This window comes from Schistocerca cancellata, chromosome 5, assembly GCF_023864275.1.
Source record: "Schistocerca cancellata isolate TAMUIC-IGC-003103 chromosome 5, iqSchCanc2.1, whole genome shotgun sequence".
Lineage (NCBI taxonomy): Eukaryota > Metazoa > Arthropoda > Insecta > Orthoptera > Acrididae > Schistocerca > Schistocerca cancellata.
This window is the reverse complement of record NC_064630.1, coordinates 258,052,145-258,071,609: the sequence shown is the minus strand read 5'-3', so window position 1 is coordinate 258,071,609 and position 19,465 is coordinate 258,052,145. Positions and strand designations below refer to the sequence as shown.

The 19,465-nt window shown below is 37.3% G+C and overlaps 1 protein-coding gene across 1 annotated transcript in view; it reads right to left on the bottom strand.

Moving 5' to 3' along the window:
* The window catches only part of LOC126187926 (glycosyltransferase 25 family member), an 861,577-nt gene extending 846,058 nt beyond the window's left edge, over nucleotides 1–15,519 (bottom strand). The window contains exons 1-2 of the mRNA XM_049929289.1: nucleotides 15,151–15,519; nucleotides 6,630–6,861 (exon numbers count right to left, since the gene is read on the bottom strand). Coding sequence (XP_049785246.1) covers nucleotides 6,630–6,861; nucleotides 15,151–15,389 — 471 coding nt within the window. The 5' untranslated portion in view covers nucleotides 15,390–15,519. The remainder of the gene's footprint in view (nucleotides 1–6,629; nucleotides 6,862–15,150) is intronic.
* Between the last annotated feature and the right edge of the window lie 3,946 nt (nucleotides 15,520–19,465).

Below are 19,465 nucleotides of genomic sequence, written 5' to 3'. Positions count from 1 at the left end.
ACACATCACAGGTTTTTTTTTCACAACAATTTAGCTGGCACAAGGAGAAGTGACAGCTTTTGGTGATCATAAAATCACTCAACCTTGCATCTATTAAGCTCAGAGAGTTGCCTTCACTTTGTTGATGCAGTTAAATCAGCACTAGATAAAACTTCATTAATTACATCCATTGTGCCGATATCAGTGGGCAAAGCCTATGACTGTACTTAAAAACATAGATCTGTGATAATTTTTACAATAACCATTAACACACAATCTAAATTTGACCTGTATGCAATCCTGCAGCTGATAGAATTACTGGCAAAACTGGCTGGCAGCCAATATTTATCTAAAATTGATTCAGCAGACACACATTTATAGTTGCCACTGGACTTGCAGACCACGTAGATCACACCATTCAATACACTTTTTGGGATCTACTGTTACAATCACTAGCCTTTTAGCCTGACTGATACGTCACCCTTATCACAATGTTACTTAGAACAATTAATACAAGATATTACTAACTGTGCAAATTGTTGCTGTAGTCTTCAATCAAAGAATGGTTTGATACAGCTCTCCATAATTCACTATCCTGTGCAAGCTCCTTTATCTCCAAATAACTACTGCAACCTACATCTTTCTGAACCTGCTTCCTGTATTCATCTCTTGGTCTCCCTCTACAATTTTTACCCCCACAGTTCCCTCAAGCAGTAAGCTGGTGATCCCTTCATGTCTCATAACATGTCCTGTCAACAGATCCCCTCTTTTAGTCAAGTTATGCCACTTTTTTTTTCTTTCCCCAGTTCTGTTCAGTACCACCTCATTGGTTACAAGATCTACCTATCTAATCTTTAGCATTCTTCTGAAACATGTAACACATCAGCCTCAGTTGCAAATAGAAACCAATCTTTACCCAGGTTTCAGCTAAAATTTGGTTATGTCAAGTATAAAACTGTAGCACCGTAGTAACCAGTCATAAATCTACATTTCTTGGGCTGAAGAGAAACAGCAGGCCCCGCTGCGCGGACGAGGTTGGTATGCCACGAGAGCTGCTGGAGTTCCGGCGCAGCTCTCGTGGCCTACCAATCTTATCCGTGAAGCTGGGCCTGCTGTTTGTCTTCAGCCCAAGTAATGTAGATTTATGACTGGTTACTACGGTGCTACAGTTTTATACTTGACATAGCCAAATTTTGGCATGCAATAGTTTAGTGTCACTGGCTTCTGAAGAAGGACAAATTATTTTGGCTGAAACCTGAGATAAGATAGGTTTCTATTTGCAACTGAGGCTGACTTGTTACATGTTCATTTATCACAGTTGCTGACACGGCTGCACGATGTTAAAAATAAATTCTTCTGAAACACTATATTTCAGAAGTTCCTGTTCTCTTCTTGTCTGTTTATCATCTATGTTTCACATACATGCAAGGCTACATTCGAGACAAATACCCTCAGAAAAGACTTTCTAATACTTAAATCTATTTTTCAGTATTGACAAATTTCTTTTCTTAGGAAAAGCTTTTCTTGCAACTGCATTTTATATCCTCTCTACTTCAACCATCATCAGTTATTTTATTGCCCAAGCAGCAGAACTTTTACTTCTTTCAGAGTCTCATTTCCTATCAAATTCCCTCAGTATCAACTGATTTAATTTGACTACATTCCATTTTGCTTTTATTAATGTTCATTTTATATCTTCCTTTCAAGACATTATCCATTGAAACAACTGCTATTCCAAGCTCTTTACGGTCTCTGACAGAATTGCTATATCACTGGCAAACAGCAAAGTTTTTATTTATTCTCCTAAAACTTTAATTCCTTCTCCATATATTTCTTTGGTTTCCCTTATTGCTTGCTCAATGTACAGATTGAATAATATCAGGGATAGGCTACAGCCCTGTCTCCCTCCATTCTCAACTGCTGTTACCCATTTATGTTCCCTGATTCTTGTAACTACTGTCTGGTTTCCTTCAAGTTGTATAAAACCTTGCACTACCTGTGTTTTATGCATGCTGGCTTCAGAATTTCTAAGAGTGTATTCCAGTTGACATTGTCGGAAGCATTAAGTGTGTGTTTGCCTTTCCTTAATCTATCTTTTAATTGAAGTTATAAGATCAGTACTGCCTCACATGTTCTTACATTTGTTCCCCAAGATCGGCTTCTAACAGTTTTTCCATCCTTCTATTAATAATTTGGGTAAGTTCTTTGCAATCATGTTGTACTAAACTGACAATCTGGTAATATTCATATCTGTGAAACACTTGCTCCCTTAGGAATTGGAATTATTACATTCTCCTTGAAGTCTGAAAGTTTTTCACCTATCTTGTACTCTTGCACACTGGGTGGAAAAGTTTCGTTATGGCTGGTTCTCCCAAGAGTACCAGTATTTCTAAGGGATTGTCATCTACTCCATGGGCCTTGTTTCAACTTGAGTCTTTCATTGCTCAGCCAAATTCTTCTTGCAATATCATATCTCCCAACTCATCTCCACCTACATAATTTTCCCTTCCTATAATATTGTCTTGAAGTTCATTTCTCTTGTAATCCCTGTAGATACTCCTTCCACCTTTCAATTTCCCATTCTTTGGTTAGTACTGGATTGTCATCTGAGCTCTTGATATTCGTACATCTATTCTTCTTTTCTCCAACTGTCTCTTTAATTTTCCTATACACAGTGTCTATCTTTTCCCTAGTTATATATGCTTCTATAGCCTGTGCAGATTACCTGGTCAATATTTCTGTAATGAGGACCACACAAGAGCAGTATATCTAAAGTCTTCAAACACTGTTTACCCACTGAGAAGAAAATCATTTGAAGTGCCAACTCAATAAGAGCTAACCATTAAATGCATAGGGTCACACTTTCAGCTTTCGTTTTATGCCTATTTGGGGCACACATGAGGCATAACTAAATTATCTGTACCTACAGGTTTAAAAGAGTTTCAATCTTTTGGGGGAGAGGTAAATATTATAGTAAGTGTATAATTAAATCAGTTTAAATTGCATGGCCTACAAATATAACTTGTAAAACGGGCATAAAATTTGTTGGTCCACCAACAGCTACCAACAAGTTATAATAAAAACTTAACCACCACCCAGGGCTTAGGCCTGTTCCAACTGCTGTCTACAAGGCAATAAGATGAGTGATGTATGATCATGGGACTTGTGACTGGCATGTTGCCAATATCTCCCACAGTTAATGCCAATAGATGAATCCTGACGATGCAGCTGCTTCATTACTGATGCAGCTCCCCAGCTGCTGTCACAAGACTGAGTTAACCCCATTCTTATCTCAGAAAAATTCTGAGGAGGTACTGGGAATTGAACCCCACTGCTTCCACACTGAGTCCAGCGATGATAATCGTCAGATATGGAGTGAGTTGCAGCCTATTCTTAAACTAAAAAGGAAAGTCTCAAATCTTCTCTTTGCCTGGCAACCTTCACGCCAAGCATGCACCCAACTTCAGCAACTGGTACGTCTCAATATAGTATTGGTACTATACTGTCTCAAGAACTATGGCAGCATGGATCACCCAATGTGGTTGCTTATAAAACATGGACAGCAGCACAGATGAACTGCTTTCACATTCAAAAGGATGCTTTGGCAATAATCTGTGCTACAAAAAAGTTTAATGTATTGTTGTACGGGCACAACATTCCATGTGCAAATGCTCTCACTTTTTGGTCCCCTATCAAAAGCTTCCAGATAAAATGATGCTACACTGCAACAGTGGGCGACATTTTTAAGTAACTATAATTATGAAATACATCACCACCTCCCTGTCCAATAACAAATGCCAATGCAGTACATCACATATCTATGGGAATGCACCCAGACTTCAATATTCACAAGATGCTGTTTCACCCTGGATGTACTATGCAAAATACCCTTGATGAGTATACAGCTCTTGAAGTAGCCACAGCCACAAGATGGACCTGCTACTACTGTCAGTAGAGCAGGGTGACCAGAGCACTTACCTACAGAGCCTGAACCTGCATTTAAGACATGCTTCTCCTCCATCTCCAACTAAATGCCAACAAAGATGTTCTACTGCTACATTGCTCACTACTGAGGAGGAGGAATGCCAAGTCACTGTCTTACTCAGATTCTGCCCCCCTGTATCGTCCAGAGGATTCACATAATGCACTGGGGATATTATATCCCAGGCGTGGCCCCAGTTGGACAAAGATATTTAACATGTGGGCCAAGCATGTCACTTGCCTGTATAATCTGGCTGACCCCACCAAAGAATTTTACTCACAGCCTGTTCCAGATCACCTGTGGGAGTGAGTGAATGTAGACTTCACCAGACCAGTCCAGGGAGCAATGTGGTTTCTAGTAGTGGATACAGTGTCAAATTTTCCAGAAGTTATGTGGATTTCTGCAGACATTGTCCTTTTCACACAGCACCTAATTCAGAGGCAGAGGAGTAGTTTGTCACAAACTTCAGTGGGCAGCTGAGGAAAGCTACGTTATCATTCAACGAAACCCTCGCCAGCTTCCTTACAATGTATAGAACAACCCTTGACATTAGTTGCAGCCTGGCCAAAATTTTGCACTTACATAAATATTGCTTTGTGTTCAAATTTTTTTAAACCATTTTTGTGAGGGCTCACAAAGGGTATTTGAGCACCTAATACTCTACATGCTCCCACCACTGGGCTCATAGTTTCAATTGGACCCAGGTTGGTTGCAAGGCCTCATCGTTCATCACAGGGGTCCCCCAGCTTTATGACATCACAGGCAGACAAAGTTCAGATGGTATGCCATAGGAAACAGCTTTGGCCACAGCAGCATGAATAGCCCATACCCCTGCTCACATCTCACAAGGACATGTGTAACTTGCTGTGATCCTGCCCACAGGCCTGCACCACCCATGTCCATGCCCTGAGTGCACCATCATTGTAACCTCAGGCCCCACCACAAGTCACAAGAGCCTAAATACTCATTCACACAACTGTTGGTGCCCATAGAGGTTGAGCCTTTAATCCTCCCATGCCATACATGGCACTCACCATACCACAGCAAAGTCAACAGCTCCCTCCAGAGGTGGCAGAACCCACCTGCACTAGCTCCATCTCTGGCCAAGCCCAATGTCAGTATGCCACAGGACACACTAGTATGACGTCCAGCATCAATCTCCTTTCCTTCCTTGTCATACAAGCCACCACACAAGGTGTTATTGGTCATAGATGCCGATTAAAGGGGGTCAAGGGAATTTATACATGCAAATGCGATTTAAATAGCTTTGTGCCACATGATTCCAGACAGCTGGAGCACATTTGTGGGTCTTGCTCAGTGTGCACACAAGAGGTGCTATACAGATTCACACTGTAAGGGAGCTGCCTAATAACACAGGGACAATGCTGAAAACAGTAAATGAAGAGATTTTCTTCATTCAGTTTTTATACAAACATGACCCTTGAAAATTTGAAGTTCAAGGGAGCTTAGCAAAAGTTCAAATAACTGAGAGCAAATTTAATAAAATTTTCACGGACTGAAGTGGAAGATGTTTGGCTGATCGAGGGGAACCAAGAAAAAGTAAATGTGAACATAGTTAAAAAATAATGCAACAGTTTCAAAAACATTCATATTTCTTTACAATGAAAAGTGAAAGGAAGAGCTACAATTAAAATTAAGAGAAAGCTGATCTTTTGTACCAATTTTTATTTATTTTAACACTTTGAATGAACATAAATATTTCTAAAAATATGCAAAAAAATTCATTTTTATTTTGCAAAGAAATCAGTGATTATTTTCTGCTTCAGTTATGCCCAGCACGCTTGGTGAAGCACATTTTCTATTGCAACCAAAGTAAAAAATACGTCATTGTCTACTTCTGTTCTGAGGTTGCACATGTGCAACATTTCTGATGACAATTTTTTCCCTTTTAAATCACAGACAGAATTGTCTTTTGGTCCATCATCATTTTCATCACTTTTTCCAGAACAGCTGAAATTTCAATCTCTACCAGGTTCCCCAAGATCGTCAAAAGTGTACAAAATCATCAAACATCACATTTTCTTCTAAGTCATTACTCCCCATTACAGTGGTTTGTGTACTTACTGAAACATAGCAACTGTCAAAATAGGTAAAAGAAATAAAAATGGATGTGAGCTTGTACAGCTCATCAGTATTCATTATGTGTAGCATTGGTTTGTAGCAGATGTAAACAGTTCCCAAGGAACTGAATTCAGTGACGGGTGTAGGGAGCATAAAAACAGTTCCTCAAAGATCATTTCCATCTGTTACACACCAGTGGTGTGTGTTACGAATGTTGATAACCACAATACAAGGTAACATCCATTTTGTTTATTTCAGCATTTAAGCAACTTGCTGCTACACTGAAATCCAAGATTAAAAATCGAGGAGTTTACAGTAAACATATCCAGTCAATGGCAAAAACGTTACTGCTCAAGTAAAAAATTATCCACAGATGTTCACTATCTAGCAATTTTATAAAAGTACAAGCAGTTCATTAGATTCGTATTCTTTGTGTAATTGCCTAAATGTGTATTGCATCTCATAGCTGCAAATAAAAATTTATAAAAATGTAGGTATATTTTGTTATTTGAAAATGGCTTCGACTGTAACATTAGTCACAATATTGTCCTGGTAGTAAACTGATGATACACATATTGTCACTCACCCAAACATAATCTGCCCACACATATCTCGCTACCATTAGTGCTTCTTCTCTCAGTTGAATAACATGAGTAAATCTTTGTTTAGACCATGCAACAGAACTGTTCTCCCCTGGCAAGCGGTCGGGTGGTGATGACAACAGCTCAGCACTTATAGAATGGTAGTCATTTTCAACAGTTGTCAGCCACTTCTTTAGTATTTCCAGGGATGAATCTTCATTGTGGTCGCTTCTTATCCTTGGAGAAAAGTATAATTACAGTACAACAGCAACTTTATTAACAATAGATAAACATTTGCCAAGCAAAACAATGTAATTTCTTAATGAAATTGCAGTCATATGCAATTGGCTACAGCATTTGTGTGTCAATCTGACTGAAGATACAGACAAAACATAAGAAAATACTTAAACCATTTTAGGGGTAACCAAATATGTCATTTTTGAAAACAGATAATTTCAGTGCTGCTATTTATTCAGAATTTTTGCCCTTATGAATGTAGCAGCATTTTCATATCTAACAATATATCTCACTTACTCAGATACCTAATCAGCCTTCAAGTGTTGCTTTTGTACACATTACAGTCTCAAGTTGCAAACTGGATTTTCATCTTACAGTAATAAAAAGTAGTCTCTTATTTAGATTTGCAGATCTCAACAAAAGATTTTGGTAGATTTCAATCTCTGAGTTCACTATCATAAAAAGACAAGGTAACTGCACACATAAAAAAATTAACAGAATATGCAATGAATTGTCAGACTGAGGATTTTGGATATTGAGCTTACAAAATAATTATCATCAGAATGGGAAGAAAACTACCTTGAGAAGCCATGGGAATAAATACTTGTTATACTACTACTATGACAACTTTAGTGACTCGAAAATTCATTTGTAAAAAGTTACTGGAAGTGCAAGGGGAACCTAATGTGGTGTATAGGTGACCAGATGAAGGAGACATGGACTTCAACTTCATTATTTTGTATGAAACTTCATATTAGTGATGCTTGATGTGGAAAATTCAGTTATTTAACTATTTCAGAGGTATGAAATAATGGAAAATGCAGGATGGGATGTAACAATATTATGAGAAGGAAAGTTGTTACCATATAGCGGAGATGCTGAGTCGCAGATAGGCACAACGAAAAGACTCTTACATTTAATGCTTTTGGCCATTGACCTTCATCATCAAAAACAAAAAAAAAAAAAAAAAAAAAAAAAAAGAAACACACACACACACACACACACACACACACACACACACAGACAGAGAGAGAGAGAGAGAGAGAGAGAGAGAGAGAGAGAGAGAGAGAGAGAGAGAGGACCCGTGTGTGTTCAGAGGTACGACAAATTATGGAGTAAAAATGTATTTACAATTGGTATTCTTCTGTTGTGTTGTGTATCAAGTTGGAAAAAAACAACAGTCAGACATTTATGCCACTTTCAATATAAACAGACCACTATCACTAACAGTGATTTGCAGTAGGATTTTGGAACATATTGTGTGTTCTAACATTATGAATTGCCTCAAAGAAAATGATTTATTAACAAACAGTCAACATGGATTCAGAAAACATTGTTCTTGTGAAACGCAATTAGTTGTTTATTCTCACAAAGTAAAGAGTGCTATCAACAGGTGATTTCAAAGTGATTCCATATTTTTACATTTCCAGAAGGCTTTTGACACCATTCCACACAAGCAACTTCTAATCAAATTGTGTGTCTATGGGGTATCATCTCTGTTGTGCAACTGTAATCATGATCTCCTGGCATAAAGATCACAGTTCACAGTAACTGACAAAGTCATTGACTAAAATGAAAGTAACATCCCCTGCTCCTCAAGAAAGTGTTATAGGCCTTCTGCTGTTCCTGATATACATACACAACTTATGAGACAATCTGAGCAGCGTTCTTAGATTGTTTGCAGATAATGCTGTCATTTACTGTCCTTTTAAGTCATCAGATGGTCAAAACTAACTGCAAAATGATTTGAACAAAATATCTGTATGGCGTGAAAAGTGGCAATTGACTAAGTAATGTAAAGTGTGAAGCCATCAGCAGAGGTACTAAAACGAATCCACTAAATACTGGTTACATGATAAATCATACAAATCTAAAGGCTGTAAACTTAACTAAATACTTAGGAATTAGAATTACGAATAACTTAAATTGGAATGATCATGTAGATAATGTTGTTGGGAAAGGGAACTGAAGACTGTGGCTTACTGGTAGAACACTTGCAAAATGTTAACAGGTCTGCTAAAGAAACTGCCTACACTAGGCTTGTCCGTCCTCTTTTGCAGTATTGCTGCATGGTATGCTTCAGATAGGACTGACAGAGGACACAAAAAAAGTCCAAAGAGGGGCAGCTCATTTCATATTATCACAAAATAGGGGAGAGGGTGCGATGGATATGATACACGAGTTAGGGTGGTAATCATTAAAATAAAGGCATTTTTCACTGCAGCAGAGTCTTCTTATGACATTTCAATCACCAATCATATCTTTACAGTGAAAAACATTTTGTGGGTGCCCATATACATATGCAGAAATGATCATCATAATAAAATATAAGAATTCAGCACTAACACAGAAAGATTTAAGTGTTAATTTTCCTGCACACTGTTTGAGAGTGGAATGGTAGAGAAACCGCTTGAAGGAGGAGGAGGAGGAGGACTTTAGTGTTTAATGAGCTGTCGACAAGGAGTTCTTTAGAGACGGAGTACAAGCTCAGATTAAGAAATGACGGAGAAGAAAAGTGGCCATGCCCTTTTGAAGGAACCAGTCTGGCATTTACCTCAAGCTATTTAGGGAAATCGCATAAAACCTAAATCAGGATGGCCAAACATGGGTTTGAACCGTCATCCAGTGCTATGCTATCACACTCGTTAGCTTGAAGGTGGTTCAATAAACCATCTGCTAGGCACTTAATTGTGAATTGCAGAGTAATTACATAAATGTAGCCATAAGGGAACATTGAGCACTTTTGGTACAGTTCTTCAGAGGAGTTTACTGAAACATAATGGAACCTCCACAGATCAAGTTTGTTGTGAAAATGTCATTTATATTCATTTGCACTGCATTTATCATAAAACATTTACAGCATTTAACTGAATTTATTTTATAAATCTTTTTAAATGTATAACTATTTACAGATTTCATGTTTCTTTTTTTCTTCTGATGACAGACACAACTGCGACATTGATAGTCTTCTTGTTATTTTAGCTAATATGCTGAAGCCAAAACTGATAACTTTTATCAACTTGAATTCACTGCCTAAAGTTTATGGAACTTGTTTACCACTGTAATGTTATTGATCATTTCATCACATGTTGACGGAAAGTACTGCTTCCTACAAAAACAAGTCTTGCAGAAGCAGGCTTCCACTGTTGTGTTACATGCTAGCGACTATATAATAGCAAGTTATGTCGGCAAACAACTACTCACACTATTACCGTGTCATGTTACAGGAAGTGATGTCACACACCAGCACAGTACAATATACATTATTCGAGGAACATAAATTTGAAAACAGCTTATACTGGAACTGCATAACAGTTTAATAAATTCAAACTGATCAAGGGATTCAAAGCTCATGAGGTTACTCAAAGAAGGGCAAAACTCACATCTCGTGTTCTGTGGCTGACACTTGTTGTCAAACGTACGTCAGCCCAGGAACCAGAGACAAGCCAACAGGCAATTTGTCAACAAGTGATCACGAGAGCCTTAACAATTTTGTAATACATTATGTCTCACTCCTTCATATAATGCAAAGAACTGTTCTCATCAAGAAACATTGGCTGAGTTATCCTCCAAGGCTGATTACCAAACACACTTAGTAAGCCAAGAGCAGAACCTTTTCGAAGGACTTTTTTAGCATAAATAATTCTACAACATAGAGTTGCACCACATCTACAGATGAAATAGAAACAATGATAGTGGGTAGCAAGGTTAGAATAGAGAAAACAGAATACAAATGAACAACACACTTTTCAAAACATGCACCTAGATATAAAAAGCTTCTTAAATATAAAGTGTTTGATTTTCACACCAATATTGAAATTCTGAATGACAGCCTTCACTTTTGGTAACTGAATGAATTAAAATAAATGGGTATTTTATTTTATCCAATGATAGCCAGTGTGGTAAAATTTAACCATTCAGACTTTGTCAATCATGGAAGAAGAAGAAGAGAATGTGTAAAACACGCATATATGTAATCTCTGTTTGGGCATCACTTGAAAAATCAGTAAAACTGGAGGTTTCCCCTTGATAGATACACATGTGTATTATAATACAGGGTGTATATAAAGTCCAGGAACACTTTCAATTATCTATTGCAGAAGAACCAAACATTGCACACATATCATATATATATGTCATTTTGAAGAGAAACCCTGAAAGTTTTTTTGTTTTCACATATACCGCCACATTGTAGCTTGGTAATATGCCAAAAGTCAGCGCTAGTCGCAAATGTGGCAAGTTCCCGTGTGGAGCGAGCTTTCTGTGTGTTGGAGTTTGACGAAAACAAGTGTGCTACAGCTGTTCAACGGATGTTTAGAACCAAGTACGGTAAGAAGCCACCAACATGGAAGGCCATTTCAGCAGGATGGGGCGCCACCCCATTTTCATCAAGAAGTTCGTGGGTACCTTGTGGCATGAAGGATCGGCCGTGCTACAGAAGAGGACAGCTGTTTCATGAAATGGCCTCCCCGAACACCAGATCTCACTCTGCATGACTTTTTTCTATGGGGACACATTAAAGATGTGGTGTCGGTACCGCCTCTACCACGTGATAAAGCAGAGCTCCGGGAGAGAATACGGGAAGCGACTGCCACAGTTGACGATGCCATGCTGGGATGGGCATGGCAAGAATTGGATTACCACATTGATGTCTGCCGGGTCACTCATGGTTCACATATCGAATGTTTGTAAAAAAAACTTTCCGAGTTTCTCTTCAAAATGCAATCAATATGTATGACATCTGTACAATGCTTACTTCTTGTGCAATAAATAATTGAAAGCGTTCCTGGACATTATGTACACCCTGTATTATACAGTTAATAAAAATAAAGGAGTGGCTGTCCATACAAAAATTTGGTCAGTGGAATGTACAGTTATTAATAGGTCCAGGCTAAATATAGATGGTATTAGTGAAGTGGAATGGCACAAAGAACAGGAGTCTCAGTGCACTGGTATACATGCAAAATAGAATTTATATCTGGGGCATCTAATAATGAACAAAAGAAAAAAATAGTTATGTGGCTTAACTACCATGAACAGCACAGTGAATGAATCACCGTAGATAGCAAAACATGACAACTAGAATAGTAAAGTATACATGGTTGATAGCTCTGCACATGATGAAGGGATGGAAAAGGTATGCTTAGTTAAAAGAAATCATCCACTATGTTACTGGAGATTAAAAATTAGCTAAAATGGTCAAATTTGATAGTGGGAAAAGGAACAGGAGGAAAAAAAGTTACGAAAATGTGGACTGTGAGAAAGGAATAAAGCCTCCCTGTATGCACCTGACTTAAGAATACTGGAGCATGGTTGTACATATGAATGAGACCAGACGACAAATTAACACTGTAAAATGTGTCCATATGCAGACAATGCTCTGACCCTAATTTGACAATTATGACATGCAGACCGAAACTTGAAGAGACTGCATAAAAAAATAAAAAAAAAAATAAAAAAAAAAAAAATGAAATAAAGGAAGAGAGGCCTCAGTAATTTGAATCTGCCAGAAATTGTTGAGAAAGTCCAACAATGGAAAACCCAGAATGGAATAATGACAATATAACGAAAAGGATAAACTGCTATTCGCCATAAAGTGAAGATGTTGAGTCACAGGCAGGCACAACAAAAAAGCTGCTACACAGGGGAGCTTTCAGCCAAAAGGCCTTTTTTCTGAATTAACAACAGAACACACACACACACACACATTCACACAAACACAACTCACACAGACGTCCACTGTCTCTGGCCTCGACAGCCAGACACAATGGTCGTGTGTGTGTGTGTGTGTGTGTGTGTGTGTGTGTGAGAGAGAGAGAGAGAGAGAGAGAGAGAGAGAGAGAGAGAGAGAGAGAGAATGCGTTTATGTAAATGTGTGTGTGATCTGTTGTGTAACTTTGGAGGAAAGATAAGCGGATGCATGAACATCCAAATTTCTGATGGCAAACTAGCACAAAACAAAGGAGAAAAGGGCAATAGGTGGAAGGAATAAATATGAGGACTATGCAGAGGAAAGGAGGTTGAAACAATATTACAGAAATGCATGACAAAATGGATGAAGATAACATGGGGGAAGTAATACTATGAGAATAATTTGATACATCACAGAAAGATGTAAGTCGAAACAAGGAAGCTGGACTAGATGACATTCCCTCAGAAGTCTTAAGAGCCTTAGGAGAGCCAAACATGATGAAATTGACCTGGCAGTACCAAGAAAGTAATGCTGTCATCTGACCGACTGTTTGTTTGGATCCCACAGTACTTTGCTAGGCATAGTCCTTGTATGGTGGTATGTTGTCTACACATGTAAAGAACCAAACTGTAGTTGTAAGAGACATATGATGTGAAAGGGAGGTAGCATCTGGGATGAAACTGGGACAAGGATATAGTCTATCTCCCGCTTTGTTCAATTCATATACAAAACAAGTAGTAGCAGAAATTCAAGAGAATTTAGACAAGAAATTAAACATTAAGGAGAAGTAATAAACTCATAACATTTGCCGATATTATAATTTTGTCAGAGGCCACAAAAGACTTGGAAAATCATCTGAATGGAAAGGATACTATATTGAGAATAGCCTGTAGGATGTACAGTTGACTGAAGTCCAGTGATACAGATGCAATCAGCCTTCTTTATAAAAAAACAAATCACACGATATGTTTTTGGAAGCTGAATTAAATAACAGATATATATCAAGTGGACATTTTGGTGAATATTATGTATACACGTTAGACTAACTACAAAAAAATATGAGAAGGACACACTGTAACTTTTTCCTTGAGCTGCATCAAACCAGCTGTTAGGCTGAAGATGACAACAATAGCTGTTGATAATTCACTGAAATTCATACACTCAAACTATGACACAAGGGTATGGTGTGACAATGAATCTCTTTCTAGATACCACTGTCTTAAGTAGGGCCTAGTTGAGATTAATAGGTGGCAAAAAACCCGTCTGACAATGGTAATCAAATAAGAACTGCAAAATATTGTGATCAGCTTGGGTCCTTACTAAAGAAAATATTTTATAATATAGCCGTAGCTATTGTCTCAGTAATCGTTAGATAAATTTAAAGAAAGAAAGAAAAGAAAGGATAGGTGTGGTTTAGTAATGAAAGATCAAGTACAAGCAATTCCTGATTTGTTATGTTTCTGCAGTATATTAAATTAACTTTTTCTATTAAAAGTGAGATTGGCCTACTGTAAGAGGCTGAAATCAGTATTTTGCTTTTCAGTGAGAGAAAGCAGAGAATCAGCTGTAGCTGAAAACAAATTTCAGACACTGCTGTAATGTAATAAACTTATGTCTTTAAAAATTGACTTACCATATACTTAATCTAAATTAAAGGAGCAATACCAAAAGAAGTTGGAATATCAAACAAGAAATAATAACCTTGATACACCAGTTGTAAGAGATACAGACTGGGCAAAGTGGTTGCCAACCAAATTTGGTGCATGTTTGCAAATTCCGACAGAATACCCATGGGTAAAAAATAAACAGTCAAATACAGATGTAAGGGATATATTCTGGCACATAGAGGTACATCATGGATAACTTTGGGACATAAATTCCAAGGAAGCAATCATGAGCAGAGACTGCAAATACAAGCAAGCTGAAAATCAGTAACTCTCCAGTCTGTGAGCTCACAGTCTTTATATTAACAGTTATATGGATAGCAAACAAAAAGAAAAGTAACATGTTACACGTATTTTAAAACAAGCTGTTAACAATTTTTCCCTGTCTGATACAAATACAAAACTTACAGCACATTGACCACAATTTATAGCGTAGCTAACCTACTTACAAAATATAAATAAACTAATACTGCAAAACTCAACAACACTGTCACTGAGTAAGTAATACACTGAATGTCATACATATCATCGCGTTTTCTGAACTCTACTCTGAAAGACTATCTACAACCAGTCCATCTCAAACAACTTCCATGACAGGAACATACAAGTATTTCACGCCTATATTTTTAAGTTTACTGCAACAGAACTGCAATGTTACTTCTAACAAGAACAATAAAACACTGGCAGCGCACATGTAAAAATAATTTTACACTTTTCATGGATAGCACTCACTAACCATCAATATACGAAACACATCGCGGAGTTTTACACATTGTAATCATTTAAAACTAAACAAATAAAACATTATAACTTATAAGGGCTGTATTTTCTCCCCCAGGTTCTTTTAGTGAGGGATTCGAAATTAGCCTTACATTAAAGAAAACTTGGGTTTTATAGATAAAATATGAAAAGATATTTTGAAAACGAACGTACCACAATGATATCCTGTCTTTTGGGTATTCTAACCTCTCTAGGAGCGTCAGAAAGTAAGGCAATGTATGAGCTTTATTTCGAACTAGAATTGCGATGACAACCGTAGGATCTCTCAAACTTTGAGGATCGGTAAGTTCTTCTGCACTAATGAATGCAAAAATAATAAGTATTGCACTGTACAACCCAAAACTGCAACTGACGGGGCAATGCATTGCCACACTATGCCTTCTGCTTCTCATATTCTGTGTAGTTATTGTGTACACCGATTTGTTTATGTTTCGAATTCAAAAGTCCCCCTGACGTCTACGATAATGCCACCTGTTGGCAGGTACAGAAATCAATTTGCAAACCACACCAAGCGGTAATATGTCGACATTTAATCGATGGTACTGTTGTCGATTTTTCGAGATACAGCATAATATCGACTATACATCAAAGTAAACTAGTATCGAAAAGTAAATTTTCATCAGTGATATCACAGGCTAATATAATTAATAACTGTGGTGATACATAGAAATCACTTTTACTTTAGCGCACCCAAGGAGCAGCTTGTACTTGGTTGTAACTGCACTAATAAATAAACTATCAATTATTTCAAGTGGCTCTTGTATACTTTTATATCCATACTCTGCAAACTGCATGGCAGAGTGGTAATTCCCATTCCACCATTTGTTAGTGCTATTTCCCGTTCCATTCACGTATTCAGCGTGGGAAGAATGATTACTTAAACGCCTAGGTGCGCGCTGTAGTTACTGTAATCTTGTCCTCGCAGTCCAAATCCGTGTCTGCCACTTGGTTCACCCACGAATGGATTCGTTTCATTTCATATATTTACAAATTGTTCCACATATAAGTTGACCGATTCCTACTGTGTGTCTTTAATATCGTAGTTATAGGCTCATATGTCTTTTTCTTTTTTTGGACTGGAGCAAATTTGATATTTCCGATTATGTAAGGCATGCTGCAAACCTTTGAATGATTTTCACATCTTATCGAGATTTGAATGAACATTTGTGCAGAATTTTTTAGACGTAACGTCATTACAGATAAATGCAACATCAGCAAAAACTGACGTGACTAGAAAGTTATTAATGTACAACGGTCCCAAAAAACTTTCCTGTAGCATATCCGATATTACTTCTATATATTTCGATGACTCCCCATCCAATATAACAGGCTGTGTCCTCCGAACCAAGATATCCTCAATCTAGTCATTAATTTCGCGTACTTGCTTATCATAAGCATATGTGAGGTACACAGTCAAATTATTTTCGTTCAAAGACTTCCATTGATCTCCAACTGTTTCTCATGATACTTTCCAGAATGTTATAGAGATTGATCAACCTAGGGTCAATAAGTAATGAAATATTCATAAATTGTTGAATAATAATGAGTATGATGAAATTATCTTGGGTTATCAACGGTGTAGTAGCATCGACTTACTTCAAGACGACAATGCTACCTGACTGATCGCTATGAAGATTTAATTAGTGAAATTCGCCGAAAAACTGTTCAGATAAGTTTCGCTTCACTGGCATGGCTTTTCTGTCGTAAACCTCTTTCTAAATACTCTTTGGATCACAAGATATCGTTATGTGAAGTCGCCTGTGTAATGGAGATAGAAGTGAATCTGTAATCTCATTGTAAGTCAGTAGATGTAGCAGGTCTCCAGTTGTGAATGGGACAATGCGGCTTTTGTATACTATACTGTTCAGTCTGTCAGCATGCCTCAGATGGTCATTTCAGGGTTAGATCATGTGCACATTGTTATTACCTTTTCAGGGTTAGGGATGACAGAAAGACACCAAGTCTTACGAGATGTTAAGAGTGAAACAAATCTCCACTTTAGGAAAAAAAGCAAATAACATAATCTTGGCATATTCCACCAGCAAAAACAACTGTTGGTTAAAAATTTTCAGCAATCGGCAGAAATCTTATTTCCACCCAATTTTAACTCATTCAGTGGAGAATGTCAGCTATCTTTACTGCATCAAAATATTTGAGAAGTAAAAAATAAAATAAATGAAATAATTATCAGCACTGATGAACTACAGTCATCAAACTCAGCTGGCATAAACGGCCTCTCCGAACATCTTGTGACCACTGATATACAGGGCTAGTCAAAAAAAGGAACAGATTTCAATCATTTATTGTTCCCAAACTACAAAACGGTCTTGGAAAGAGAAATTTCAAATTTTTAGCCCTCCAGTGTGAGTACCATGTGTTACAAGACAAATTTCAAAACAGTGGCTCGTTTCCAGCCACATACAAAGCAGCTGGTCACTCATTATCGAATTCACAGCTTCAACACTGCAATATCACAGATTTTCAAGAGTGTCAAGTATAGAGAGGATACAAAAGCGGTGTTTTACATAACCTTACATATAAAAGTCACAAGGTGTGAGTTTTGAGACCTGGGAGGAACGGAAGATGAACTTCATTGCTGGTGGCCTCAAAGATCTCCAGACTTAACACCTTTTGACTTTCATCTGTGGAGTTAGGTAAAAGACTGTGTTTTTATCCCCTGTATGCTAGACACTCTTGAAAGTCTGCGACATCACATTGTTGAAGCTGTGAATTCAATAACGAGAGACAAGCTGCTTCGTGTGTGGCAGGAAATGAGCCACCGTTTTTATATTTGTCTTGATTAGATTAGATTAGATTAGATTAATACTAGTTCCATGGATCATGAATACGATATTTCGTAATGATGTGGAACGAGTCAAATTTTCCAATATATGACATAATTAAGTTAATTTAACAACATACTTAAGTTAATATAACAACTCTTTCATTTTTTTGTGTTTTTTATTTTTATTTTTTCTTAACATTTTTTGTTTTTGTTTTTTTTAAATTTATATCTAAAAATTCCTCTATGGAGTAGAAGGAGTTGTCATTCAGAAATTCTTTTAATTTCTTCTTAAATACTTGTTGGTTATCCGTCAGACTTTTGATACTATTTGGTAAGTGACCAAAGACTTTAGTGCCAGTATAATTCACCCCTTTCTGTGCCAAAGTTAGATTTAATCTTGAATAGTGAAGATCATCCTTTCTCCTAGTATTGTAGTTATGCACACTGCTATTACTTTTGAATTGGGTTTGGTTGTTAATAACAAATTTCATAAGAGAGTATATATACTGAGAAGCTACTGTGAATATCCCTAGATCCTTAAATAAATGTCTGCAGGATGATCTTGGGTGGACTCCAGCTATTATTCTGATTACACGCTTTTGTGCAATAAATACTTTATTCCTCAGTGATGAATTACCCCAAAATATGATGCCATATGAAAGCAACGAGTGAAAATAGGCGTAGTAAGCTGATTTACTAAGATGTTTATCACCAAAATTTGCAATGACCCTTATTGCATAAGTAGCTGAACTCAAACGTTTCAGCAGATCATCAATGTGTTTCTTCCAATTTAATCTCTCATCAATGGACACACCTAAAAATTTGGAATATTCTACCTTAGCTATATGCTTCTGATTAAGGTCTATATCTATTAATGGCGTCATACCATTCACTGTACGGAACTGTATGTACTGTGTCTTATCAAAATTCAGTGAGAGTCCGTTTACAAGGAACCTCTTAGTAATTTTCTGAAAGACAGTATTGACAATTTCATCAGTTAATTCTTGTTTGTCAGGTGTGATTACTATACTTGTATCATCAGCAAAGAGAACTAACTTTGCCTCTTCATGAATATAGAATGGCAAGTCATTAATATATATTAAGAACAACAAAGGACCCAAGACTGACCCTTGTGGAACCCCATTCTTGATAGTTCCCCAGTTTGAGGAATGTGCTGATCTTTGCATATTATGAGAACTACTTATTTCAACTTTCTGCACTCTTCCAGTTAGGTACGAATTAAACCATCTGTGCACTGTCCCACTCATGCCACAATACTTGAGCTTGTCTAGCAGAATTTCATGATTTACACAATCAAAAGCCTTTGAGAGATCACAAAAAATCCAAATGGGTGGTGTTCGGTTATTCAGATCATTCAAAATTTGATTGGTGAAAGCATATATGGCATTTTCTGTTGAAAAACCTTTCTGGAAACCAAACTGACATTTTGTTAGTACTTCATTGTTACAGATATGTGAAGCTACTCTTGAATACATTACTTTCTCAAAAATTTTGGATAAGGCTGTTAGAAGGGAGATTGGACGGTAATTGTTGACATCAGATCTATCCCCCTTTTTATGCAAAGGTATAACAATAGCATATTTCAGTCTATCAGGGAAAATGCCCTGTTCCAGAGAGCTATTACACAGGTGGCTGAGAATCTTACTCATCTGTTGAGAACAA